The following is a 27,251-nucleotide window of genomic DNA, read 5'->3' on the forward strand; positions in this document are numbered from 1 at the left end:
CAAGCCGCTTGAGGCCCAGGAGTGGGTGAGTGTGGGAAGCTGTGAAACATCCTTTCCTTGGGATCTCCTGGCATAGGAAGGAACCCAATTGGTCTTGGTTGGAAACTGGCCCTTATTGTTTTGAAGGAGGAAGGATGGATGACATGAGAGACAATCCAGAAAGAGGGAATTAAATTTAGGAGTCTAAACTTTACGAGGCTCCTTTCTTTTCTCTGAGCTCTCTGCTTTTCACTTACCGTCCATCCCTACATCAGTCTCAGGGGCCTGGACTCTAATGGATTTCCAGATCCCTGAAGGGCCATCTTTTGTTTTCTGAGCACAGGACAGGAGGAGGTAAGGGCTGATTTTGTCTGAAAGGCATGGAGGCAGCTTGTATGATGGGAATTAGGGAACTGAAGTTTTTATCTTGCCTCTGACTCATTCTGGGTGACCACAGGCAAGTCATTTAATTTTCTTGAATTTCATCTTCTGTAAAATGCAGGGGCTGGACTAGGTGGTCTCTGAGGTCCCTTCTGCTATAGATATATGATCCTCATGAGGTTAGACAACTGGGATGACTGAGAGATTGAGAGTGAAGTTGGATGGAAGCAGGAAGGGGCAAGAAGAGCGATCTCATCCCTGGGAAGTTCTTTAGCACAGGACAGACCCCTATAGACTGGAGTAATGGCTGTTTTGGACCAGCAGCAGGGAAAGGGACCAATTTGCCTCAAAGAAACATTCTGGATTCTCAAGTGATTTTTGGAGGGGTTAGGAGGAAAGAAGGGGGAAGGGGCATCATTGTAGGTAATTCACTTTATTGCATTATATATAATGCTGTTGTCCATACAGATTACATGCAGCTAGTTCTACTGTACAGGGTCCGCCTGTCTGCCGCCACAGAGCGGAGGGAGGTTAGGCGGAGTACGAATACACAGCAATGCTATTCCTTTATACAGCACAGGATGGGACTGGGCCTGGGCCGAGGGGAGGACGTGAAATCCCCTGTCTGTCCCATCTGACCCCCCTCACCCTGTAGCCCCCACTAGAGGAGAGGGAGAGAGGGAGACCCCAGCTCTGAGCATGTGTCCAGCAGGATGGAGGAAAGAAGTGGAGGAGATACAGAACAACATATAGAGGGGCTAAGAAAAATCAAGAGAGAGAAACACACACACGCTGAACTGACAGTAGGGATTATGATGGGCAGGAGGTATGGGGGGAGAGAGACATAGAAATAACAGAGACAGAGAGAGAAGGGGAGTGGGAGAAGGGAAAAGGAAAGAGATGAGACAGAAATCAGGCCAGAAATGAAGGAATGAGGCCACAGAAAAGAGATGACACATTAAGGAGTTGGAATCCTCAGGGCCCACTCCTCTTCAGTCTATTGTTAGTACTAAATGTTTGGGATTGGCTATGGTAAAGAAGCTGGGACCCAATCCTGTACCCCCCCCCCCCAATAAAAGCCGGCCTTCTCTCTCGCCAGGACCATCCTCCTTCAGCCCTAGCCTTGAAGGACCCTGGTCTAGTAGCTCCTGGGCCTAAAAAGTGTAAGGTATCTTGAAGACTCTTATGGTGGTTGTGGGTGGTGAGAAGTTTGAATTGAGACTTGGGTTCTCTGTGATTAAATCTCACAGGAAGGTATATAGCAGATGAAAGGTATAAGAAGTAAACAGGCTTCTTTTTACCTATCAGGTTCCCATCTTGGGGAAATTAGGGAGAGGGACAGAAGGGAAGAACTCAAGATTTGTAAGGAATGAGTGGATGTGGGGAACCAGGGTGAGAGGGGAAGAGAAAGACTAGTCAGAGAATGACATTGGTTTAAGTGTCCCCCCCTCCCCAGTCCCTTTTCTCTTTTTGGGAGGCTGTAAGCGCTCACCTAAGCATTCGCTGACCCTGCATCCCATCCTAGCTACCAGCTGGAACAGCTAGTATAGTCCCTTTGCATTTGACTCAAGCCTGTGCCCATATACATGTGCCATATAGACATACACATTGTTAACACATTGTGCAAGCACAGTGCTCATAAACACATACCACCATAAGGCTATGGGCTTGCTGGCCTTCTGTCTTAGACTCAAGCCTCAGAACCACTTTCCCTTGGAAGAGATCTGGTTTCCCACAAGGAGGGAATGGATCTTTGATCTAATGGTCTGGGTGACTCTAGGGATAGTCCATGAAGTAAACAGCTCCTGCAAACTGCTTACTCCCACCTTCCCCACCTCCCTGGACAACTCCCAGGCAGCCTGAGAAAAACAACAACAAAAACTTGGATTCTAAACCGGTGTGGAATGGGGGTAGGGATCTGATTTAGGAAGGAGGCAGGAAAGAGAGGGAGAGTTCAAAAGAAAGCTTTTGGGGAAAACTTTAAAGTCTTTTCTATGAGGGAGTCAGAGAGAAATAAGGAGAAAAATGGGAGTCTAGAGCTGGGCTAGAAGGCAACAAGGGGCTGTATGTCATCTATGTGGCAAGGTAGGGTGGGAGAGGATGTTCCTGTTAGCGTGTGTATGTGTTTGTGATCCTCAGCTCTTCCTGAGAGTGAGGGAAAACCCAGAAGGGTACAAAGGAGCTGAGGGAGCCACAGATGGAAGTGGCGGTTAAAAGCAGGGCCAGATCCCGAGAGGGACAGACAGCGGAGAGGTGGGAGGGAGAGGGGAAAAGAAAGCTAGCCCAAGCAGAACCTAAGGCTATCACAAATACTGTGATTATCCAACACTCCGGCTTCTCCCACCCAATAGGCCACTTTGTGGGGGAGCTGTCCCCAGACCTAGCTTGGTAGGAAGGAAAGAGAAGCTAGGGGGATCAGTCCAGTCCAGAAGCCTGCCTTCCCAACCACTGCATCCCATTGTTCCCTCGTGAATGACGTTCTGAATCAGACATACAAAGGGGCCTGAACACACGCGTTGGTTTTAGGAACCCATGGATGGAGATCAACATTCCTGTTCATTCATACACGACTGAGTGGGCTCAAACGGACTCACATACATGCACATAAACACATCCATTCATCCACTCCTGGGAAGTGCCCACTCCCAAGCTCTGTGCTCCATGCTCAGGTCCTCCTGACTTAGCCCATCACCCGCCCCACTAGGTGACACACACTGAGGGCCTAAGAGCAGAGGGCATTTAATATTTCTGCACAAGTCAGAGGGCAAGGAACAAAGTGGGAGAGGATCACGGTTAACAGGCACCAGGGACCTTTTGCCACCCAAGTCCTACAAGGGACTTGTGAGGGTCACAGTCTGTGTGTGGTAACTGGGCACTTGCTAGACAACAGTTCTTCAAGTCCACCTCCCACCCCTTCCTGGTCCTGTCCCTGTTAGAGGGACTAATCTAGGGGTAGGGTGGGTGTCAGGCATAGCAATCAGACATCTTGCCCTTCACCTGAAGTTGGAGTCCCCCACAGTGGGAGGAAGGAATGACAGCTGGCTGCCCCTCCACCTGCTTCAGCTCTCTCCCCAGCAAACCCTCAGAACCCAGCCCTCCACCTTTGTGGGTGCAGCCCTAGCAGGGGTAGGAACATGATGATGGGCACACCAGGGACCAGCCTGGGGCGGGCACTGGAGGGTGATAAAGAAGAATGGTTGGCTGGCCGGCTGGGACAAAATACTGACTGGGGATGGAGGGGGGAGGAGAAAAGCAGGAATAGTAACATGTAACTGTCCCCTGCCCCTAGAGGCCCTTGGGGACAGCCACAATTGTCTCGGGGGGCCTAAGGGAGTTCATCCCATTTGAGCCCTTCCTTTCCCTCAGATCCTAAGTCCCTCCTCCTCTTCCCCTCTCCCATGGGAAGGGGAAGGACAGCTGAGGGACAGAGTGATGAGAAGGGAACAAGAGCAGAAGTGAGGTGTGTAGGGGAACCTGTCCCCAGGCTGCTTCTGCGGGCAGCTGAAGAGCAGGTGTGGAAGAAAGCCATGGCCACCAACAGACACTGTCAACTTTGGTTTAAAACAATAACTTAAGTGGACGGGACCCCTCCTCCCCCCGGTTCTAGCTTCTAGCCTGGGGGTGAGGGGGGAAGGTCAGATAAGGAATGGAGGGCAGGGGGTGACAAAGGAAAAAAAAAGCAAACAAAAAGTTTTGGTTTCTGCTTCTGGCATAAGAAAGGTCTTTGGTCATCTGTTTAACTGGGGAAAGAAAGGGAGAGGGAGTTGAGAGGGACTGTGAAATGGAGGGGGTCAGAGGGTGGGAGGGGGACTAGGAGGGAGAGCTTTGGAAGAGGTAGCCCATTCCTCTGGCCTTGGCAGCCGGCCTGCTCCCCCGCCCTCCCCAGACCCACCCCACCAACACAAGCCCCTTTTAATGCCATGGAGGCCGAGGGGCGTACTCCCTCCCTCCCTCGCCGGCCAGCCACAGCAGCGGGCTCCGTGGGGACATCTAGTGGAGGCCAGGGGACTTTCCCTCACAAGTGGGGACCAGGCCCCTCAGTTCCAGGGGTGAATGAATGCCAAAGTCTTGGGGACACTTTCCTGCCTCCCCCCTCTCCCCGAGGGTACATCTATTCCCAGTGCTCCTGTCAGCCCATCTCTCTCCAAGACCCTCCGCACCCGTTCTCCTAAGGAGGCAGATACATGGGGGGCAGGTGAGATCAGGCCCCCGGCCCCTGTCTGACTGAGGTGGCAGGGTCGGGTTTCTAGTTATACACAGGCGCGGGGATGGTGTGAGTGAGGCAGTGCATCCCCTTGCAGGGGTTTCCATCAATAGTCTTCCTGAAGCGCTTTCAAGGGCTGATGCCCCCGCAGGTACCCCTGAGGCCGCTGGGAACACCGAGAAGGGAGAACTGGTTTGTCCCGGGGCGGTCGGAGGTAGAGTCTGAGATGCTCCAGGCTCCCCTTTCCTCACGGCGGGTGGCCAGTGTCGGTCATTCACAGTATGGAAGAAGGGAGCCTCGTCTAGTACGGGAAGCATGGGCCAGACTTGAAATCACAAGACCTGGGTTCAAATTCTGACTCCCCTCTTCTTGGGCCTCAGTTTCCTCATCTGCCAAATGAGGGGGTAAAACTAAATCATCTCCGGCCCTTCTAGCTCTGACCCTGTGACAAGGTGCCTTGTCCCGGGCTTCTTGGAGAAGAGGGTGCAAGGTCAAAGTTGGGGCAGGGGAAAAAGGGGACAGATGCTCCTTGGTGGGAATGGGGGGGGTTGTTAGCCCCGCCTGCGGGTCTCAGTGTTGGAGGGGGGCAGAAAGCAAAGGTGGCGGGGAGAGTCCTGCTGCTGGTGGTCATGGTGACAGAATGGATGGGAGGAGGCGGAGGGGAAGAGGGGCTTGGACACACACTGAAGTCAGGGACTGGGGGTCCACACTCTCCTGGCTCTTCCACCAGTTCCAGACCTCCAGTCACTGGTCTTAGGGCGAGAAGCAAAGGTCAGTGGAGGGGGCAGGGGCCATCTCTGCCAGGGAGAGTCTGTCCAGAGTCACAGGTGGGACGGCATAGAAGCCCTCACCCCAATCTGCTGTCCTGGAAGTGCCTTGAGGTGGGGTAGAGGGGACTGTAGAGTGGAGGGGAAGGTGAGAGCCTGAGGAGGGGTCTCCTGAGGGGGGAAGGAGAGATGTTCGCTCCTTCCTTTCCTGCTTGCCCCTCCCCCAGAGGCCTTTATGACAGTTCCTCCCCAGGCAGATCCTCTTCAGGGTCCCTGTCTTCTGGGGGAGCCCCAGTATTGGGGTTGGTGGGGCCCAGGGTGGGCCCAGGCCGACCGTCCTCCTCTGCTTCAGCTGGCTCTTCCTTCACCTGTACCTGGTGACTGCAGCAGTGGGAGAAGGGAGAGATACATGGTTAGGTAGATGGCCACAAGCCCCAAACAGGGAGAAGTCTCTCCCCCCGACTCCCCACTTTCCACTCATCCCCAACACTACTAAGTCCCTCATCCCTGAGCTCTGACCTCTCTGGTATGAAGGGTACCCAGACCCTCAAAACCCCGTCTATCTCACAAGAGAAAGGATCTATGTAGGCATAATTTTATGCTGCCGGAAGCAGTATGTGTGTGAGAGAGATACACGTGGGTATGTTTGCAAACTGCCTGCTGCCCTGATATATCTGTAAAGTTTGCACATGTCTGTGTGTGTGTGACCCAGTGGGGGACATCTCTGTCCAAGGACCGGGATGGGAATAATTGTATTGAAGAAAGAAATGAGGAAGAGAGGACTTCCCTTGACCGGGAGAAGAGGCAGGGCAGATTTTCCTGACTGGTCCCCAGGAGGAAATCTCCTTTGTACTCCGGTGAGGGTAGGGAAAAAAACGGGGGGGGTGGAGATGGAGAAATGGGGGAGTGGGTGTCTCATCTCTCATGGCCCTAGAGGCTGGTCTCACCAGCACTGACTGACTGCTGACCAGGACGTGGGGAAATGAGCTCGGACGTGTGTCTAGCCGTGTGACCCTTTGGAAACCTCCAAGCACCATTTAATGCTAGCTCTTGTTATTGTTCCTGATGGGGAACAGAGAAGGGTCTGAGGCACGGGACAGACTCACCTGTACTGGGGTGGGGAGAGGCGCGGGGGGCTGATGCTACCGTTGCTGGTGAGGGGCTCTACAGTACTGCTCACGTCCTCATGTCCGAGGTGCAGGAGGCTGCTGGTGGAGCCGGGGTTCAGCATGCCTGGGCTGTTGAGGAGGGGAAAGCTGCTCTCGGCCAGGGCGGCCTAGGGAGGGATGGGAGAGGAAGTGGGGGGGGGGGACAAACACATTAAAAGGAATACCTTACATGGAGGCCGTGGCAGATATTGCTCTCGTCCTCCCCCACTGCACCAGCTGGGGAACCTCCTATCTGTCTGTCTGGGCTCCCTTGTTTATCCAGGAACTCCTCTCACCCTCCTAGCCCTGACACAAAAAGGCTCATGTCTACAGCCCCAGGATTCATCAAGACCCCTCAGTTCGCTGTCCTCCTCAGCCCCATCCCCCTGCAGTCCCAAGTTTAGCCCACATCCCATTCAAAACAGAAAGGAGGCCATGGGGCGAGTGGCTCCAGATGCTGGGAGACAGAAGGCCTCTCCTGTACTGGGGTTAGTGAGAAGGGAGATGAAGGAGGAGGGTCTCACCTGTACTGGAGGGGAGAGGCAATCGGGGCCAATCTTCCCTCCTGTCCCCCTCCCCCAGCTCCATACACAAGAATTGGAAAGAACTGGAGGCTGTGTGGGAAGGAGGAGATAGAGGGGGAAAGGGAGTTGGGGGGGTCTCAGCCAACAGAGAGAGAGGTCCTTAAAAAAAGGAAATAAGCCTTTCTCGGCCCTCAGCTACCCTGGCGCTCTTTGGAATAGGAGAGGATAGGTCTTTGACAAAGGGTGAGGGAGGGTTTGGGGGAAGGAACTGGGACTGAGGAAGCAAGGCAAGGGAGAGGGAAAAAAGAGTGAAGGGGACCCCATCGAGGGACAACAATAAGTCACCTGATAGCTGGCGTTAAGTGCTCCGTAACTGAGGCCCGAGATCATGTTCTTCACCAGAGTTGGGCTCCTTGGGAGAAAGAGGGAGGGACAAATTTTAAAAGGCTGTCACTTTCCTGGAATATCATCGACAGTCAGGAGGGAGAATCTTTTCCCAGCTCAGATCCTGGCCTTTGGATAGATGACTAAGTAAAGAGCCCATCTTTGTCTCACTTTTTACCCTGCCTTATTCACTGAATGGATGTTGCCTCATTCAAACTGAGACCTGGAAAAGACATTAGCTTAGAAAGGCCAAGGTCTCCCACTGCATCTGGTCTGTCCCCAGTCCTTCTGATCTATATCTGGCCACTGGACCCAGACGCTTCAGAGAGAAAGTGAGGCTGGTGACTTTGTAAAGCCTTCCCTCACTTAAATCTGATTCATCTGCAAGTCACGGCATCACCTTTTTGATGTCGCGGCCCTTTTCAAGAATGAAGGACAATGATCAAATGAATGAAGGAGATGGGCTGGATGAATGGAAGGAAATTCAGGTGGAAGAACATGGCTGTGAAGATAATCAATTATCCTGCTCACTTTCCCCAAAATGCCTCTGACCCAAAAAGGAGAGTCTGGTGTTTGTCCCAGTGCTGGGAGACTGAAGAAATCATCTCTGAGACAGGTGACCAGACACCTGGAAATTGGAATACTGGAGTTCAATTACCTCCACACATCTTGAAAATTTGTTCTCTCTCTTTCACTCCCCCAATATATACATATATATATATATATATATATATATATATATATAGACACACACACACATTTATATTTATATACCCACATATATCTGTATACACACAGAGAATGGTACATATGTGTCTATCATAGGTGTATGTCCACTCAGACACAGATGCAGAATTGAAGCTTGACATAGGATATTTGTGTGTGTGTGTCCACCATCTTTAGCACTCATTCTACACTTCTATATCTCTCTTCATGGTCCTCCCTAGGACCGTCATGACCAGGGCAACTTTCTTCATCTCCCCTGGCCCACCATTACTTCCAGACTCCACATAGACCATTCTCAGCTCTTCCCTTCTGATTTCAACTCATCCAACCATCCAAATGTCCATAAATTCCTCCAGACTAGGGATAGATGGGTGATATGCTTGTCCTTGCAGAGGTGGAAATAGTCACGTGTGTTGGGAGGAAGGGTGGAGGGGAGGTAAATGGTCAACAGTCCACATGGACATGCCTAGTCCCATAAACACATGGACTGGAGAGACCTTTCTGCTGGCCCGGTGGGCTGAGGACCGTCCAACCCGGGGGACTGAGCACACGTACCCTGTCATCTTTGGCGGTCTCCGCTTTTGGTACTCGTGCTCATCCACCGTCCACACGGCGCCCTTGACGTTCTCTACTCGTACAAAACACTTGTGTAGGCTCAGGTTGTGTCGGACAGCATTCTGACAGTTGGGAAGGGAGGGGAGGAAGGGAGAGAAAACAAGAGGGACCCAGGTCAGCATCTCCTCTAGCAAAAGTGGAGGTGGAAAACACCATCACACCACCAGTATCTTCAAGAGACAGTCACATAACGCAAAAATCCCAGATGTGAAAGGACCCCCGAGGCCATCTGGTGAAATTCCCCCCAACAGAAACCTCCCTTCAATCTTTCTGACAAGTGGAAGAAGAATTGCAGGGTCATTCATTTAAAATTCAAAGGCCCTCTAGGCCAATCCCTTTCACTCTTCAGACTGAGAAAGAGACCCAGATGTTAATTAACTTCTCCAAGATCACAAAGGTAGAATTTGAACTCAGGTCCTTTGATTCCAAATCCATTGCTCTTTCTATATAACCAAGCCTCAGCCTGAAGACTTTCAGTGAAGGGGAATCCATCCACAACCTCCTGCAGGAGGTGTCCCATTTTATTTTTTTGTTGTTCAGTTGTTTCAGTCCCTTCCAATGCTCTGTGACCCCATTTAGGATTTTCAGGGCAAATCTGCCATTTCCTTCTCCAGCTCATTTTACAGATAAGGAAACTGAGGCAAACATTAGGTAACTAGCCCAGAGTCCCACAAGTGTTTGAGGTCATATCTGAGCTCAGATCTTCCTGATTCCAGACCCAGCACTGTATCCACTGTGTCACAGGGCTGCACAATAAGTATCCTAACAATTAGAACTTCACTTTTGGACAGTTCTAATTGTTAGGATGCTTTTTGTTTCCTTATCCAACACCAGCATTGGTCTCCTGGCAACTTCCACCCTCTGCTCCTAGTTCTGGCCAGCAGAATAAGGCACTAGACTTCTCTTTATTATCCACCTCCCTGCTCTCCCACTCATACAATTCATGTCAATGCTCTTTCCAAAGCAAGGTGTGCCAAATTCTACATAAACAGCTCCCCCACTCCCATAACCTCTGAGCCGTCATCTTTATAAAAAGCTGAATCAAGCATGAGTGTCTCAATATCTGCCACACCCGAGGTACCCCCCAAATTGATCCAGAAACTGTCTCTTGTCAGAATAAGATCATTTAGCCCAATCCCCTTGTTTTACAGGAAAAAGGAAATGGGAGAAAGGAAATTCCTCAGAGAAAGGAAATGACCACTCCAAGATCACAAACAGAAGGGTCTTTACCTGAGGCTTCCTGAGCACTTCATACTTTGAGGCTCCTAAGTATTGTAAAGTGTTCTTAAATGGTTAAAACAAGGCCCTTCCCCACAGGCAGGGTACCTGAATAGAAGTGTTCCCAGGCTGGCTCTGGGGTATAGCTGTGATAGCTCTTCCCCACCCTTCCTGGCATTGTTTATGTGATTGTCAGAATCACAGGTAGGGTGACATGGATGGCCTAGAAGCCTGGATTATCACCTTATCCATCTCTTCCTTCTGAGTTGTCTAGGAGTCCACTAAAGGAAAGGAAGCTCCCCCCAACCCATGTGCCCTCCTGTCCTGACCTGGAAGATCAGAGTGATCTGTAGAAATATCATCATACTTCCATTCTTATAAAAATTGAGTATGGCCATTTATCTCCTCTTCCTGATAGGCCTATAAAGTTCTTTACTCCATTGGAAAGCTCTCCCTCCTTATGTCCCACTCTGGAAATCCCTGGCTCTGCTCAAAATTCAGATTAAGTCCCAGATCCTACATAAGGCCTTTCCTGTCCCTCTACCCCTTTACTTTTTTAACTTGCTAATATTCTCTATCCACTCCATAACTTGTGATTCATTTTGTATATAGTTTGTATTTACTGGCAGGACAATGTTATATACTGGATAGATAACTGGCTTCAGAGTCAGGGACACCTGAATTCAAATCCTATCTCTGACACACAGTGGCTGTGCAACCCTGGACAAACATTGGCGGTAACTCTGAAAAACCTGAGAAGGTGAAACTGCATTAGTAGAAGGAATGTGCTCATCCAGGAGTTCCCTATGCCAGTGAAATCACAGGTCCAGTCCCTAGCTCTAGTATTTGTGTTCTTGGGGAGATGGAGATGGTCTCATGTTCTTCCTTGTATCCCCCCTCTCTAGCTTGGTACCTGAACAATGGGATCTTAATAATTATTTGTTGAATCGAATAACACAATATTCCCTTTCCCTTTTCACTATCATTACCCACCAACTCCCCCCCTCCACCTTTATAATCACCTCATCCCTGCCACCCAGATCCATTGCCTTACATATAAACCCTGTTCTGATGCTGCCTCCCCTCACACCATTCTTTCAGCCTTATGGATTTCAACTTTACTTCTCCCCAGTCCCTCAGAATCATTGGGTCTGGAAAGAATTTAGTCCAGTTCCAAGAATCTGGAAAGATCTTGGTCCAAGCCCAATTTATAAATCAGAGGTTTTTAACCTGGTATCCATGAGCTTTAACATATATAAATAATTTTAATATATTGTTAAATTTATTGATGTTTATCATATGTATATATTTGTAAATAAGTGTACATACACATAGTTGTATTTTATATATATATATATATTATTATAATTAATTTGGAATCCTATATATTTTAATTTATGCATTTAAAAGTATTATTCTGAGAAGGAATCCATAGATTTCCCCAGATTGTCAGAGGAGTCCATGACACAGGAAAAGTGAAGAATCTCTGCTAAGAATCAATCCTTCCTGCAAAATGTGACTAGAGAAAAAGTGACAGATGGAAGAGGTGTCATAAAGGTAGAATGGGTTAGACTTGGAAAGTGACTAAATACTGGAGACGGGGGGTTACAAAGCTGGATGACTGAGAAAAATATATTCTCCCAAAGAGAAATAAGGGAAGAGAAAGAGAATAAGGGAAGAAAATATATTCTCCCCCCTCCCAAATAAGGGAAGAAATAAGGGAGAAAAAAAGAAAAAAGACTGTTTTGAAAGGGAAAGATGAAGAGTTCTGTTTTGGACAAACTGATGGTGATGAGATAGCCAGGAGATGAGGCTCGAGTTCAGAAGATATTTAAATGGGAAAATAGATTTTGGAATCCTCTGCAAAGAGATAATTCTTGAATCCATAGGAGCTAATAAGATGCTCAAGGTTCAGAAAGTAGGGGGGAAAAGGAAAAGAGCTCAGGATAGAACTCTGTCCTGAGGAGACAATTACACTTAGAGTCTGGCAAAGGATGAGGAACCAGCAAAGAAGACTTCCAGAGAATGGTTAGGCAGGTAAGAGAACCAGACAGGTTGTCTAGCCACAACTCCCCCATCACATATTTGAGAAGTTGACTTTTTAATGCAAGTGTAGCACTTTACATTTATCTCAATTACATTTCATCTTTTTTAGATGCAGCCCACCGTGCTAGTCTGTCAAGATCTTTTTGAAATCTGACTGTCATCCAGTGGGTTGGCTAACCCTTTTAGCTTTGTGTCATTTGCAAATTTGATAAGCAATACCATCTATGCTTTTCTCCCAGTCATGATTTTAAATAGCCCCATTTCTGTTACCATCAGTCGACAACCCCACTTTTCCTTTGAAGTTCATGTCACCCAGTTTTATCATCTTTTCCCACACTGTCCTGGGTACTCTCCCACCTTTCTCTTTGGCACCTGGCTCCAGTGTTCTCCCCCCTCCCACTCCCGCCTCTTTCCTTAGACACTTCCATATCTGTGCTGCTCTTTTCAATGCTTTATTCTCATAGTTCCTTGGATTTTTTTATCTCATGGGACTTGCATATCAATCAACCAGTCAATCAACATTTATTAAACACCTACTATATGCCAGACACTGTATTAAATGCTAGAGATACAAAGAAAAAGCAACTATTGCCCCCAATCCTTGCCATAAAAGAACTTTCACTCTAATGAAGATAACATAGATGGGTATAAACAAGATACAAAAGAGCAGATGAAAGGTTCCACCTGCATCACTCAAAATTCAAAACCAAGAATAAACAGAGTAAGGAGAGAGGCATCCAGGGTTAGTATAAAATCACTGGATTTAAAGATAGAAGATGTGGGTTTGAATACCAGCTTTGTTGCTTATTTATCTGCATAATCTTGTGGAAGTCATTTAAACTCTATGGGGCTCAGTTCCCCCTCTGTAAAATAAGGGAACTGCTCTAAATATATAATCTTATCTTCAGTTTTTTTCCATATTTTTAAGTTTTTTTCAAAATACCCAGGTTTCTCCAACCTCTTAAAACCTTCTTTTGGACTCATTATGCTCTCAAAGTATGCTTCCATTTCTTCCCTTCCCTTCACTCCTAAATTTTTAGAAAGAATACAGTTATCTCTTCCACACTGCAGGGGCTAGTACCCTTATAATCTGGAAAATCCATGTAAGACTTTTTGACTTTTTCTTTGTACCAGAGAATAAGTTTGAACTTTTTCTTTTTCTTTTAGGGGATGTTTACAGTACCTAATTCTAAAATGTGTGTTAAGTATCTGACCATAAGTTCTGTGACATATGCTGGCCTTCCCGTGCCATCTGTGGCTTCTGCAAAACTCCCAAAAAATTCTCACTTAATTTCTTATGCTAACCCAAGACACATCAAAATCAGAATGGAGAAACTCAAGGCTTTGAATAGAGCTTGCCTCTCTGAGACCTATTGTGACTGCTCTCTCCAAGGTTACTAGTGACTTCTTTATTATTAATCCTCCCTGGCCTTTCTACAGTAGCCAATACTTCTGACCAACCCCTCATTCTTGATACCTTCACCCTTCACCGGCTCCTAAGACACTGCATTCTCTCATTTTTTTCCTCCATTTCTCTGAGCGCTCCTTCTTTGCTGGCTCCTATTCTTTCTCCCCACCATCCACACAGTGCCCTTAAACACTGATGTCCATTTCCTCGGCTTTAATTATCACCTCTATGAAAATGCCTCTTAAATCTTTATTTCCAGATTTAACTTCTGAGAGCTTCAGTTCCCTATTTCCAACTGTCTGTGAATACCTGCATCTGAATGTCTTTCTGGAAGCCCAACTGAACTCATCTCTCCTACTTTAAAATGTCCTTTCATTCTCCCAGTGATAAACCCTCAGAAGCCTCCAGGCATCTTTCTTCACTCCACACATGCAAATAGTTGCCAAATCTTTTCAAATCAACCTGAAAATATTTCTGTCATCAAACTCTACCTACAGGTCCTCATCTCTTCTTACTTCAACTATTGTCTTCCTTCACAACACATCATTCTGAGCATGTTACTCTCCAACTCAAAAACCTTCCATAATTCTTCATTGCCTACTGAATAAAGAATAAATTCATTATCATTCTGACGTTTGAAACCCAATAGCCAAAGAATGATTATATGATTATATAGTCTAAGGTTTAGTTCTGGATCTTTAATAGATTTTGCCTTGTGTAGACATGGCTTAGAAGGCATAGAGAGAGAGGGAAGGGGGAAAGAAAGAAGGGAGAGAGAAGAGACAAGAGAAAACAGGCAGTGGGGGAGGGAAGAGACAGACAGACAGATACATACACACACACACACACACACACACATACACACACAGAGTGTCATTTTTAAAAATCTACTCACACTGCTTCCCTTCACAGAGGCAGTGTAACTCAGTAGAAAGAGAACTGGATTTGAAGTTAGGGGTGCTGGATACAAACCCCAGATCTACCACGTGTTATCTTTGTGACTTTGGGGAAGTTATATAATCTCTTTGAAAGTCACTTAATTTATTAAAAAAGAGGGTTGAACTCAATTTTAATTTTTTTTATTTTTTTTTAATTCAGGAGGCAGTGAGATGTAGTAGACAGATGGTCTTTGAGTCAGAAAGACCCTGTTCAAATTCTACCTCAGATATTTTTTACCAAGTCAGTTAACCTCTCTGGGAATCAGTTACTTCATCAGTGAACCAAGGGGTTGAACTTAATGACTTCTAAGATCTCTGTTAAACCAAACTGCTTTCCACTCTGTTCTTTTCTCACTTACTACCTACCTCTGCACCTTTGCTTATGCTACCTCCTCAGACCTGGGATGATCTCCTCCTACTTCCATTTTCTACTTTCCAAAGCACAATTCTTCATTTAGCAAGGCCCTATCAATTCCACCATAAACTCTTCAAGCCCTCTCCTAACTCTCCCAAATAAAAGCCAAGTCTTCTTTCTCAAATCATAGCACATAGCTTAGATTTTTCCTTTGAACTCATCAATTCTCTATTAATAACTTATGTCACAGTTATTTTTTGTGCTGGAATGGAGTACAATGTAAATTGATGCAATTTGATAGTAATTTGGTAGAAAGACCCATCTCGATCCTTCTTTGAACAGTAAGTTCCTTGATGGCAGGAACTATTTCATTTTTGGCCTTTATATCTCCAATATCTAGGGCAGTGACAGCATACTAATATATTAACTCTGTTACTAAGCAAATGCTTAATAAACACATTAAATTAGGGCAGAACAGCTAGAGTAGTGGGGCCTGAAGTCAGAAAGACTCAAATTCCTGAGTTTAAATCTGGCCTCAGACATTTGCTAGTTGTGTGACAAATTAACCCTGTTTGTCTCAGTTTCCTCATCTGTAAAATGAGCTGGAGAAGAAAATGACAAACTATTCAAGTATCTCTTCCAAGAAAATTTCAGAACGAGACAGTGGAGTCACAAAAAGTCAAACATGACTCAATTGAACAACACAACAACAAACTGGATAATGACAGTGTGGTGTAGAAGACAGAAAAAAAGCCCTGGAAACCCCAAGACCCAGATTCAAGTTCTGACTGATGGGTTATAGTAATTTGAAGGACTGTATGACCCAGTCAAATCATTTAACTCTCAGCCACTCAGGGCAACTCTATTTTGCAGGGTAGTTGCATCAGCAGGCATTTCTTATACTGGTAAAACTACATGTATTATGTATTGTATTTAACATATTTAACATGTATGGGACTACTTGCCATAGAGGAGGGGGTAGAGGGAAGGAGGGGAAAAGTTGGAACAGAAGTTTTTGCAAGGGTCATTGTTGAAAAATTACCCACGCGTATGTTTTGTGAATAAAAAGCTATAATAAAAAATATTTATTCAGATCTTACTTCAAATACTACCCTGGACAAGATACTTGACCCTCAGAGACTTAATTACTCCATTTGTAGCTGTCTCTCACCTCCTTAAGTCTTTCTCTTGAAACCTTTAATTACCTTCAAGCATTATCTTCTATATGAGGCCATATCTGGTCCCCCCCCCCCCAACCTCCTCCAGAAGCTAAGGAAGTCAGCAAAGATTTATTCAGTCTTTAAAGATAATACCACCACCACTACCAAAAAAAAAAAAAAAAAAAAAAAGGCAATCTCTGCTCTCAAGTAACATACATTCAAATATATTTCCCCACAAATTTATCATGTATCTATTTTGTGTAGGATTTACTATAGCTGTATATATGTGGAAAGCAGCATTGAATAGAGTAGAATAGAATAGAAAGTCGGCCTCGAAGCTGGACAAAACTATGTTCAGGTGCTATTGCTGACATACACTGTGAAGGTCACAGCCTTCCACTATTCTAGGATATAATTTATAGCCTAACAGCTTCTCTAACACTCTAAGTTTCAGAAAAGATGTCAACTTGAAATCAATAGAAAGAATTTCCTCCCTTGGAAATTCTCCACCAATGACATCACTAGTTTAAGTCCTTATTTCTTATTTTAAGTTTGTATATATAAATGTATTGTTTTCCCCTTTAGAATATAAACTCCATATTGGAAACGGAGGGGAATGCCCATTGTTTTGGGGAATAGCTGAACAAGTTATGGTACATGAATGTGATGGAATACTCTTGTGCTGAAATGATACAAGGCACAGTATCAGAAAAATCTGAGAATACTTGTATGAACTGGTGCAGAGTGAAATAAGCAGAACCAGGAGAATAATTTGTTAACAACAATATCGTAAAGACAACTTTGAAAGACTTGGAACTCTGTTCAGCACAATGAGCAGTCTCAATTACAGAGGACGCATAATGAAACATGCTTCCCATCTCCTGACAGAAGGATAATGGACTCAAAGTGCAGATTGAGACATATATTTTTTGGACATGGATAATGCAGTAATTTGTTGCACATGATTATACATTTGTAATGTTCTTTCTCCCCCACCCCATTCTTTCTCACTTGGAGAAAGGAAGATAAAAGAGAAAGCAAGCAGATTTTCAATTAATACAAAAAAAAATAACATTTCATTTTAAAAGTAGAATGTAAATAAGCTCATTGTGGGCAAGGACTTTCTTCTTCCTATAAATTCCCATCATGTAGCACAGTGTCTTCCATATAGAAAGAACTTAATAAACCTTATTAGTCCTAATAGAATCTAAGTTCCTTGAGGGTAGGAACTGATCTGTTTTTTTTTCCTTTGTTTCCCCAGTGCCTAGAACTTAAATATTTAATAAATGTTTTTTGAAATGAATAAATTGTCCAATTCATTCATTCATCCTGTTTTCAAATATTGCATATAGAGCCCTATGCTATCCTGCAAAATAAAACAGTTTCAAACATAAAATATGTAACAAATATGCATAATATTACAGGATAAGCTGCATTCGAGAAATCTAAAATCAAGTGTTGTTCCAGGTCTGAAGAAAAAGATTGTTACAGAAACTTTCCTATCTAAGATTAGGGGAGATCTCCTAGACGAGGTGCTACTTGATTTGGAGTTAAAAGGGTGGATATTAGTGTCTTCTCCAGTTAATCTGTACTGTATTTACTTTGTATTATTTTGTATTACATATTTACTTTTATTATTACATATTATTAAATAGATGTTATGTATTTAATGTATTACATTAAAGTTGTAATACTTTGTATTACCATATAGGTAAATGTCTTTCCTGATAGAACGAATATAAGTTCCTAGAGGGCAGAGACAGAGTTTGACCTTTCTTTGTAAGCCCAGCACTCAGCACAGTGCTTGGCTCTAGGTGTTAACTAATGCTTGCTGTCTTGACCTAGCCTAGTGCCATATTTCAGCGCCTGATATGTAGTAAACACTAAATTATTACTGACTGACTTATTTACTCCAAAGGACACAGTAAAGGGACAGAGTAAGTATTTAGTAAATATTTAATCAATGAATGGATATTGATTCCCTTTCATATTTATTTGATGTTCCCCGAGCATATGAGTAAATTGTAAGCAGGGGTCAAGATCCTGTCTTATACTCTTCCATATCTGGTACAGTAGCTCACATAGCATTTAAATATAAAATATTAGGCACAGAAAGTAGATAAAATGATGAACAGCTGATATTGCTTTAATGATTGCAAAGCATTTTATATACATTAGCACATATTATCCCCCTAATAGTCCTGTTGGGTAGGTAACCCATTTCATACCCCATTGTGCAGATGAGGGAATTGAGACTCAGAGAAGAAAGGTGACCTACACAAGGTCATCCTTCAGGTAAGCTCCAGAGACTACATTTGAAGTCAGATCTCTGCTAACTATCTATGATTCCACATCTATACACAATTATTGATGTGAATTGATTAGACTGGAAAGGAAGGTAGTAGGAAAGGGTCAGCAATCCATCTCAATAAATATGGGATATGTCCAAAGTCTTAGAGCAGTTTGAAGCTTTAATGGCTTATTTTGGGGGTGAAACTGTACTAAGCCCTGCTCAAAATGAACTTCAAGTCTATCCAGGCTATTAGAATATAAGATGTACACAGAAAACTCTAATACACAGTAGACTATAAAAGTGTAAAAATGGAGAAGCAAGCAACAGGCCACAGCAATTCAGAAGAGGAGTTAATTTCTGCCTGAAAGGATCAGAGAAGGCTTCACAGAGAAACAGCATTTGACCTGGGTTAGAATAGGACAGGAGATGCTGGGGGAGAACACTCCCAGTGGAGGGAGCAGTGTGGTTTGGGAAGCCAAGACATGTTTCAGGAAGGAGCATCTCAATTTGAGTAAGACTGAAATGGAAGGCTGGAACCACAGCATAGATTTGGACCTTTTTTTGGTAAGAGGCTTCATTCAATGTCCTTAAACAAGAAGTCTAGAAAAATCCCCATCCCTAACCCTTTTGGAGATGCCTCTGAAATTAAGGTCATCCCCTGGACTGTGAGTAGCCTGATCCCTTCTCTCTCAGCTGGGTTTTTAGGTGGTGACATGCCCACATTCCCTCCTTCCCACTGTCCTCAGCTGCCCCATGCTTCCCACAGGGCCCTGAACATAGTAGGTGCTTTCCTCCCCATTATTTCCCACCCCATCCCCATCTTCTGACCTACTTCGCTCCTTGCCCCTAATTCCTTTCCTTGATCTCATCTCCAGTCTCCCATCTTCATTCCTGTTGCCTGCTCCCTTCCTCCCTCCCCACACCTGCCCTTCTTTATCCCTGTGTCCCAGTCCCTGTCCCCGGTCCCTGACTCCATCTTTACATTTCTAAACAGAGAAGAAAGCGGGCAGGGCAGGCAGGCGCTGTGCCCCCTCGAGATCCCCTCTCCCTCTCTCTCTTCCAACTCTTGCCACTTGCAACTGGCCCGATTTCATTACCAATTTTAATTTGCCTCTAATTAAATCCTGTGTATTTTTCCGACTCGCTTGCTAATCCACGAGGGAGGCAGGCGGCTGGAGTGGAATCTCTCGGAGCGATAATTACAAAGGGCCTAATCACGCCGGGGCTCCTGCCTCGGAATAAATTTCCCCGCATTACGGGGCTCGGATCCTCCGCTTTGCAAATGAGAATGACCCCAATTTCCGAGGATGGCCTCACCGGGGCTTTTTTCCCTCATTTCGAAGCCTGATTCGTGATGAGAGACTAATTCGTTACGCTGAAACATTAACGGCAATTTAAGGGGTCTGGCGGGGGCTTCGTAAACAAAGGGACCGGCCCCACAACAAGGGCCCGGGGAGGGGCCCAACATCAGGAGGGGGTGGAGGAGAGAGGTAGGGAGGGGGCTCGAGAGGGCAGCAGCTCTGAGAAGCAGATGGCGTCTCCTATCTCTGGGATGGCCGGGCTTGGCCCCAGGGCCCCTCCCTATCCTCTCCCCCTGACCTGGTCCTTGCAGTGAAAGGGATCCAGCAGGAAGAGAAAAGGGGGTAGGATGAAGAGGAAAGCAGAGCAGGGGCTGGGTGAACAGAGGGGGAAGAAGAGGGGAAATCTCTGAAGCTAGGATCCTGTTTTGCCCCAAGGGGGAAGAACAGCAGAGGTCTGAACCTCAGTGGCTTGACCTAGGAGTGGAGGGAAAAGATGGGAAGTGTGGGAAGAGGAGAGGGAGAGAGGAGAACATAGAAGATAACAGCAAAGGGTGAGTCAGGGTCCAGAAATGAAAATTGAGGATGACCCTAAGGATTCTGGGTCCCAAAGGTCAGGATCTGGATGCAAGAGGGCTAGAAAATAGTACATTCTACTGAGTTATCCACAGTGAGAGAAAAATAGGATGATCCCAGCCTATATTTCCAAAATTGTGACTTCCCCTTGATCTTCTCCAACCTCCCTTCCTCCCCATCCACACACATACACATACCCCTACTCCAGTGTTGATCAGGCCATTGTTTTTTCATTATCAATTCATGTCTAGTAACAGCTAACACTGTGGGGTCTGGGGCAGGGAGGATTGACTAATGAGTAAGATATCAGAAATAGTAGGAAGAGGGAAAGGCATAAGCACTGTTTGGTCTGAAAAGGAGAAATGAAGAGGTACTACATGACTACCCCATCTCTGAAAAGCTTTCTAAAAGATAATGACAAAAGAGAATGTATAAAGTGTTCTGAATTTACAGGACTCGAGTTTGAATTCTGCCACTTACTACCTATGTGACCTTGTGGAATTCCCTAGCTATTCTGAACCTATTTTCTCAGCTGTAAATAGAGGATGTTGCACTAAATAAACTCTAAGGTCCATTAGATCTAAATCATAGACTCTCTAATTATTTTCTGCTGTTAGAGAGGAAATGGTCTACACTAAGGTGGATATAAATAAAATAATGAGAGAATGAATGTATAATTTCTAGTTTGGGCAGGTATGTGCAGGGCACATGGAAACCGTATGACACACATACACATACCACCCACGTCTAGCACACTTGTTAAGCAATAGATAACTTCTTTAGGTGCTGTTCTGTCTATAGGCTAAAGATGAAATGAAACGACCTTCAAAGAACTCAACCCCAGAGTCTAGCAGGATGTAAGTCAGAGGAATGAGACCACTTACAACCAATCAGAAGGGCTGACCCAGCATGGCTTGCCATGATCTTTTTGGGGTCTTAGTACTCTAACCCTGTGACTCCAGTCCAAGGAATAGGAGAGACATTTTAGCTGAGTGAACCTCTCAGTCCTGGGAGGAGCTACCATGTTTAACACCTGCTATGGCCCTGAACTAGTCAATGAGTGCATTTATGTTCTGTCCAAAGAATAAAGGACTGAAAGTGTTATCATAGGAGATAAGTGCTATTCTTACAAACTGAGGCAGACAGAGGTTAAGTTCCACGCCCAAAGCGAGTAAGTGAGCTGAGGTCTGCTTTGAGCTCAGGTCTCCCTGGCTCGGGGTCCAGTTCTCTGTTGTTCAGAAAAATATTCTGACAGTGAGTTCAAGGAAGAGCTGACATGGATGAATGGGGGTAAGGGGACCGGAATATTCTTGAGGCTCTTTCATAACAATGTCAACATCATCTCTCCAGAATGGTCTAGGTAACGTTTGCCTAGAGCTAGGAGGAGACTGAGATGGCCTTTAGAATTCCCTTCCAATGCGATAATTCCCTAGTCTGAGTTTTTCCGTAAGTCAGGGAATATTACACTGAGGAGGCAGGATCACTGAGGGGTAAGAAACAAGATTTTGAGTCAGATGACCCGGGTCTGAGGACTAGGATGCGTTACGGATGATTGTAACACAGACAGTGTTGGATTTGACGTCTGAATTCGGTTCCTCATTCTGTCACTCATTATTCCTGCACCTTGGAAAAGTCATTTAACCTCTTTAAATCACGGTTTTCCTATCTGTTAAATAGGAGGTCAGACCAGAGTAGATGACCAGCAGCAACCCTGCTTGTTCCAAATTTGTGATCCTATGATTCTAATTCAAGGAGATGCTATCTCCCACCCCAGCCTGGGGAAGCAGCATATTGTGTCCCTGAAATTCCAATACTGACCAGCAGGGGGACACAAAGGCCAAAGATCCTGGCAACTCCTGCATAGACACTGCCCCTTTTCTCCTCACCCTGCCTGATGGCAAGGCTGGAGCTCGCTCTCCACTAAGGCTGACCCTACTAAACAGGCAGCAAGACCCCCATCTGACGGCTGCGCCTGCCTAGGAGTGCACTCAGCCTCTCTGTCTCTCACTTTCTCTCCGTTTGGATTCTCGGTCCCTCTTTTCCAATCTCTCCATATCTGTGTCTATTTCTCTCTCCCTCCTTCCCTTTCTTTCCCTTTCCCCATCACTGTCTCCATCTCTCTCCATTCCTTTCTCTCCATCTCGATCCCTTTCTCTCTCCATCTCTCTCTGTTTCTGTCTCTCCATCTCTATTGCTCTATCCATCTCTCTGTGTGTCTCTGTCTTTCTGTCTTCCTCTCTCCCTAATTCCTCCCTCCCTCTTTCCAACACACACAGTCTTGGCAATGAAAAAAACAGAAGGCGCTAACAGCATTCGGCCCCTAACTCCCTGTCCCATTTTCCCTAGCCCTCCCCCCCCACCTTCTCTGTCTTGTCCCCCTAGGAAAACTGTTATGGCTGGAGGTGTTGAAATGACTAATTGGACTGAGACAATTATCTTTCTGCTTCTGACAGCAGATAGGGGGAGGGTGTATGTGTCCATATCTGTGTACGTGTCTGTGCCCATGTCCACAGACCCATATTTGGCCCTAGGTCCAATTTTCCCATATACTATTCTTCCCCAGTGAGAAGCAGGGTCTTTGGAACATCTCTATACTGCAGCTTTAGGAATTCGAGGGTCCCCTTGCATGGTTTGGACACACCTCATTAGAACCTAGCCACAAACTCATTAAGGGGCCTTTGGAGCCCATGTGGTCACCAGGGTCAGATCCTACCATGTTTCCCTTTGTAAAAACAAAACAAAACCAAAAAACCTTCAGTAGCTCACTATTGTCTCTAGAATGAAATACAAACTCCTAAACCTAGTTTAAGGCTCTTCATGATCTAGTATCCCCACTACCAGCCATATTTCATAAAATTATCTTTTAAAAACTCTACATTGGAGTAAATTGGGCTGTAATTCATTCCTGGAATTTTAAACTCCATCAATCACTTCCCAATATCCATACAAGCTATTCACTATACTTCCCCTCATCTCTACCTTTCAGAATCCTTGTCTTCGTATAAGGTTCATTAAAGGACATATTGTCCTTGAACCTAATTCCCTTTAGGTCTCAGTCCTTTTCTTCACTACTGAATTTTTCTCATTTTATGCTTATTTGTGTAGATAGTTTATTCTTCACCTCCCCTAAAATGCAAGAGGAAAGTATGGTTCTGGTCTCTAAAGACAGAGACTCTTTCATTTTTTATTTTGTATCCTGAATTTTTGGCTCAGTAATTTGCCCAGGGTTTTATTGCCAGCACATATAAGAAGCAGGGTTTGAAATGAGGTCTTCTTGACTCCGAGGTCAGTACCCTACCAGCTGGTATTGCACATAATAAGTATTTAATAACTATTTGCTGAATTGAATTAGGAAAGGGAGTTTAAAATCCAGAGGATCTCTAAGTAGGCTTTTGAGTACTAGGAGTCCCTGATGATGATGATGACATAGGAATCTTCAATGATATAGGGATGTGCCTGAGCCAAAAATGTTCCTAATAATCCAGTAACACAAGGGCAAGGCTGGGTTTCTAGAGGAAGGGAATGTGATCTTTGGACTATAGCACTAACATTCCCTGCAAGAATCTCCTATCCTAGAGGTGACTCTAGGGGAGATCCTGCCATAATATTAGTTCAAGGCCCTTAGGAAGGGGAGGAGAGGGAAAGCAAGGGAAGCATCTCACCTTCCAGGTGGCTGTATTCCTCCGGAAATAGGCGAACATCCTGGTGAACCAGTTGTAGATTTCATTCAGAGTAAGCTGCCTATCAGGGGTCTCCAGGATGGCCTTCAAGGAAAGCAAAAATCAAAGGGGTTACTTTCCTCTGGGATAGGAAATCAACAGCCCTGGATTCTCTTTCCTAGGATTCCAACTCTCCCTTAGGGAGAACTGAGTCATTTTAGTCATATTTGACTCCTTGTGACTCCAGGGTTTTCTTGACAAGGATATTGGAGGAGTTTGTCATTTCCTTCTCCAGCTCATTTTACAGATGAGGAAACTGAGGCAAGCAGAGTTAAAGAAGTTGGCCAGAGTCACATAGTAAGTGTCTGAGGCCAGATTGAACTGAGGTCTTTCTGACTCCAGACCCAATGCCCTATAGACTACAGCTGCTTGTGAGCCCACGCTAGCCCTTGCCAAAGTTCCGAAGGAGGTGAGATCCAGGTGTGCACCAACTATTCTCAATTGTCCTTGGCTATCTGAGAGCCAATGGCCTTCCTGAATATTTATTGAAAAAGATGATTAAAAGAAAAAACCAGGGAAGGAAAAATTAGCAATGTCCTGAGTATTCCTAGGGTACATGCCATTAGTCTTCTCTGCTAAAGGATGAACATGTTACTGGTTTATGTGAAACTGCCAATGTGCCAACAGACCGTAATGCCAGTTTCTCTACTGCAAATAGTGTTCTGTGTAAAAACAAAAACACACACACAAAAATAACTTTAAAAAGCAAAAAAAAAAAAATGCATTCAGCTAACAAGAAAATAAAAGTTCCTAGGTATGTGACTATGAGACAGTATAAAAGAAGTGTGTGCTTGTGTGTGTATACCTTTATAGCTTTGGTAATAATGATAGCTAACATTTATATAGCACATTAAGGTTTGAAAAGTGATTTATAAATATTATCTCATTTTATCCCCACAACAACCCTGAAAAGTAAGAACTATTATTATCCCTATGTTACAAATGAGGAAATTGAGGCAGACAGAGATTAAATAACTTTCCCAGGACTACACGCTTCCAAATGAGGCAACATTTGAACTCAAGCCTTTCTGGCTCCTTTCAGTACTCTGTCCATTGTACTATCAAGCTGGCTCTGTTATATAGTACTATGTAACTACATAGTTAAATAGTACAATGACTGGATAATCAGTTCTGCCAATGATCTAAGAACCATTAACTCTGAATGCATGAGTACATAGATGGAAGGAAGGGAAAGAGAGAGAGAACAAGAGGAAGAAGAGAAAAAAGAGGGCCGAGAGATAATGAAAAATAAATGACGGAACAAAAAAGGAAAGAAAGAAGGGGAAGGAAGACAAGAATGTGACAGTGACAGATACACAGAGAATATATATATAAAGCATGTATGTATAATACAAAGAATGTGAACATGAGTGGAAACAGCTGGATATGGAAAGACAGACATAGTATCTGTTGGTAAAGCTATAGATTGATCCAGCTTTTTGGGAAAGCAATTTGAAACAATACCAAAAAGTCACTAATCCTTCGAACCAACTATATAACCCGAAGTCAAAGAAAAAATGAAAAGATCTCATATGTACAAAAATATTTATAGCAGGTGTTGGACTAGAGTGGAAAGAAAGAGACATATTTTTGGACATGGCCAATAGGTAGATTTATTGTTTGATTATACTTGTTTGTTACAAAGGAAGACTTTAAAAATGGGGGTGGAGGCTTGGGGGAGGAGGGAGTTTAAAAATAATTGATACCAAAAAGAAAAGAAAAAAAAAAGAATGTCACTGAAACATTTTAAAATTAATTTACAACCAAGAAGAAGAAAGTTCAGAGCAAGCTATAGATAATCAAGACAGTTTTGGAACAGTGTCGAATTTATTTTGCGCTTAAAAAAAAAAGCTATGCATAATAGACACTCTGGTTTCATATGTAATCTTTTTCAGTTTTTCTTTGAATACAGAAATATTTATACTTGTTTGTCAAATTTAACTTAAATAAAAATAAAATATATTTTTAAAAAGAAAGATTATTGGATTGGAGTCAAAGAAGTGGGTTTGAATTTCTGCTCTGTCTTGAATCTTTGCTTACTATCCTGGATAAATCACTTTACCTACCCTGGGACTCAGCTTCTTTATCTATAAAATGAAGGAACTGATTTCAATCCATTAGATTCCTTTTAAGTCTCTGTTTGTGTATCAGTCTGTCTCTGCCTGTCTCTCCCTTTCCCTCAATCCCTCCTTTTCCTTTTCCTTTTCCCTCCATACATATAGAAAAACTTATATATGTGTGTGTATATATATATATATATATATATTCTATATATTTTATATATGTATATACACATACACACATATGATCCTGTGACCAAAAATTCTATATGTATACCCAATAAGCATGGGTATGAGAGGAGAGTGTAAGAGAGTCAAAGTTTGCATATTTGTGTGAGACTAAGTGAGAATGGATGTATATATGTCTAAGGAAATTTGTGTGAATTATATCCATGTGAGATAAGAGAGAATAGGGGTGTGTGCATGTGTGTGTGTTAGAAAAAGAATGAACTGGTTGGCAATGTTAAGAGAAGGTATATCTGTGAAAAATTGAGTGTGGGACTGGAAGTGCCATTTTTGAGAATCTGCACATTTACAATGTGCAATATAAGCTGTAGGAGAATCCATATGCATGAGTGCACACATATGTGAGAGATGGGAGAAGGACGAGTCACTTCCCCTGACCCTAACGAGCTAGGGAGTGAGTGGAACAGAGAATGACTGTCCAAAGGAGGGAGACTAGGGTGGTCAGGGAGGGGGTGGGGCTGGGTAGGATTTGGGCAGTAGAAAAGGAGAGGAAAGGGCTTCATAAGCAGACAACTGGAGGCAGATCTGGGGGGTGAGAATGAGAATACAAGAGAGGGTTTTTCACGACTCTCTTATTCCCAGCATCTCCCTCTTCTTCCCCGGAAGCTCACCTGTCGGATGAGGGACGCATAGGTAAAGGGAGGTCGGACATCTGCGTTCTTGTAGAACTCGTGATTTTGGGCCAGTTCTGGGGAGAAAGTTGAGGAACGTAAGGAAGGCCAGACCTGGGCTGAAGAAGACCCCTCCCCTAAACCACAACGCCTCCCTTCTGTGGTCCTTCTGCCCTCACCAGAGGAGATGGGGGTGCAGAACTTGTCACTACTCCTCCTGCGGGCAGGGCCCCCACTGTGCAGAGTAGCAGAGCTGAGGCCAGGGGGACGTAAGGGAGTAACGGGGGCGGCAGCTGAGGTGGGGGGGTGGGCGAGGCCATCCGGGAATGAATCAGCTGCTGAGACAGTCACCTTGGAGAGTGAGGAGCCTGACACCAGGTTCAGCTATGAAAAATGGAAAGGGTGATGAGAGCAGGTATGAGCAGGGAGGGTCATCTTGGATTCAAATGTCTTCTCCACTCATGGATCTCAGGGTCAGAATGGTGGAGGGTGAACTTTAATCACGGAACAAAGGGGTAAGTGGAGATGGAGAGAGCACATTCAAGAGGGTTAGTTTCTATAGGGAGGATTCTGAGGGGAACCAATCTGAAACACA

General features: G+C 44.7%; 1 protein-coding gene across 2 annotated transcripts in view; it reads right to left on the reverse strand.

The window, feature by feature from the left end:
- Positions 1 to 777: 777 nt before the first annotated feature.
- The window catches only part of FOXP4 (forkhead box P4), a 99,158-nt gene continuing 72,684 nt past the window's right edge, over positions 778 to 27,251 (reverse strand). Inside the window, exons 11-18 of one of the 2 annotated variants that reach the window (XM_031964888.1) lie at positions 26,836 to 27,040; positions 26,657 to 26,733; positions 23,683 to 23,784; positions 8,669 to 8,790; positions 7,349 to 7,415; positions 7,004 to 7,093; positions 6,438 to 6,607; positions 778 to 5,712 (exon numbers count right to left, since the gene is read on the reverse strand). In XM_031964888.1, coding sequence (XP_031820748.1) covers positions 5,565 to 5,712; positions 6,438 to 6,607; positions 7,004 to 7,093; positions 7,349 to 7,415; positions 8,669 to 8,790; positions 23,683 to 23,784; positions 26,657 to 26,733; positions 26,836 to 27,040 — 981 coding nt within the window. In that variant the 3' untranslated portion in view covers positions 778 to 5,564. The remainder of the gene's footprint in view (positions 5,713 to 6,437; positions 6,608 to 7,003; positions 7,094 to 7,348; positions 7,416 to 8,668; positions 8,791 to 23,682; positions 23,785 to 26,656; positions 26,734 to 26,835; positions 27,041 to 27,251) is intronic. The other variant, XM_031964889.1, reaches the window with a different exon arrangement.

The sequence above is a fragment of the Sarcophilus harrisii genome, chromosome 4 (genome assembly GCF_902635505.1).
Source record: "Sarcophilus harrisii chromosome 4, mSarHar1.11, whole genome shotgun sequence".
NCBI lineage: Eukaryota > Metazoa > Chordata > Mammalia > Dasyuromorphia > Dasyuridae > Sarcophilus > Sarcophilus harrisii.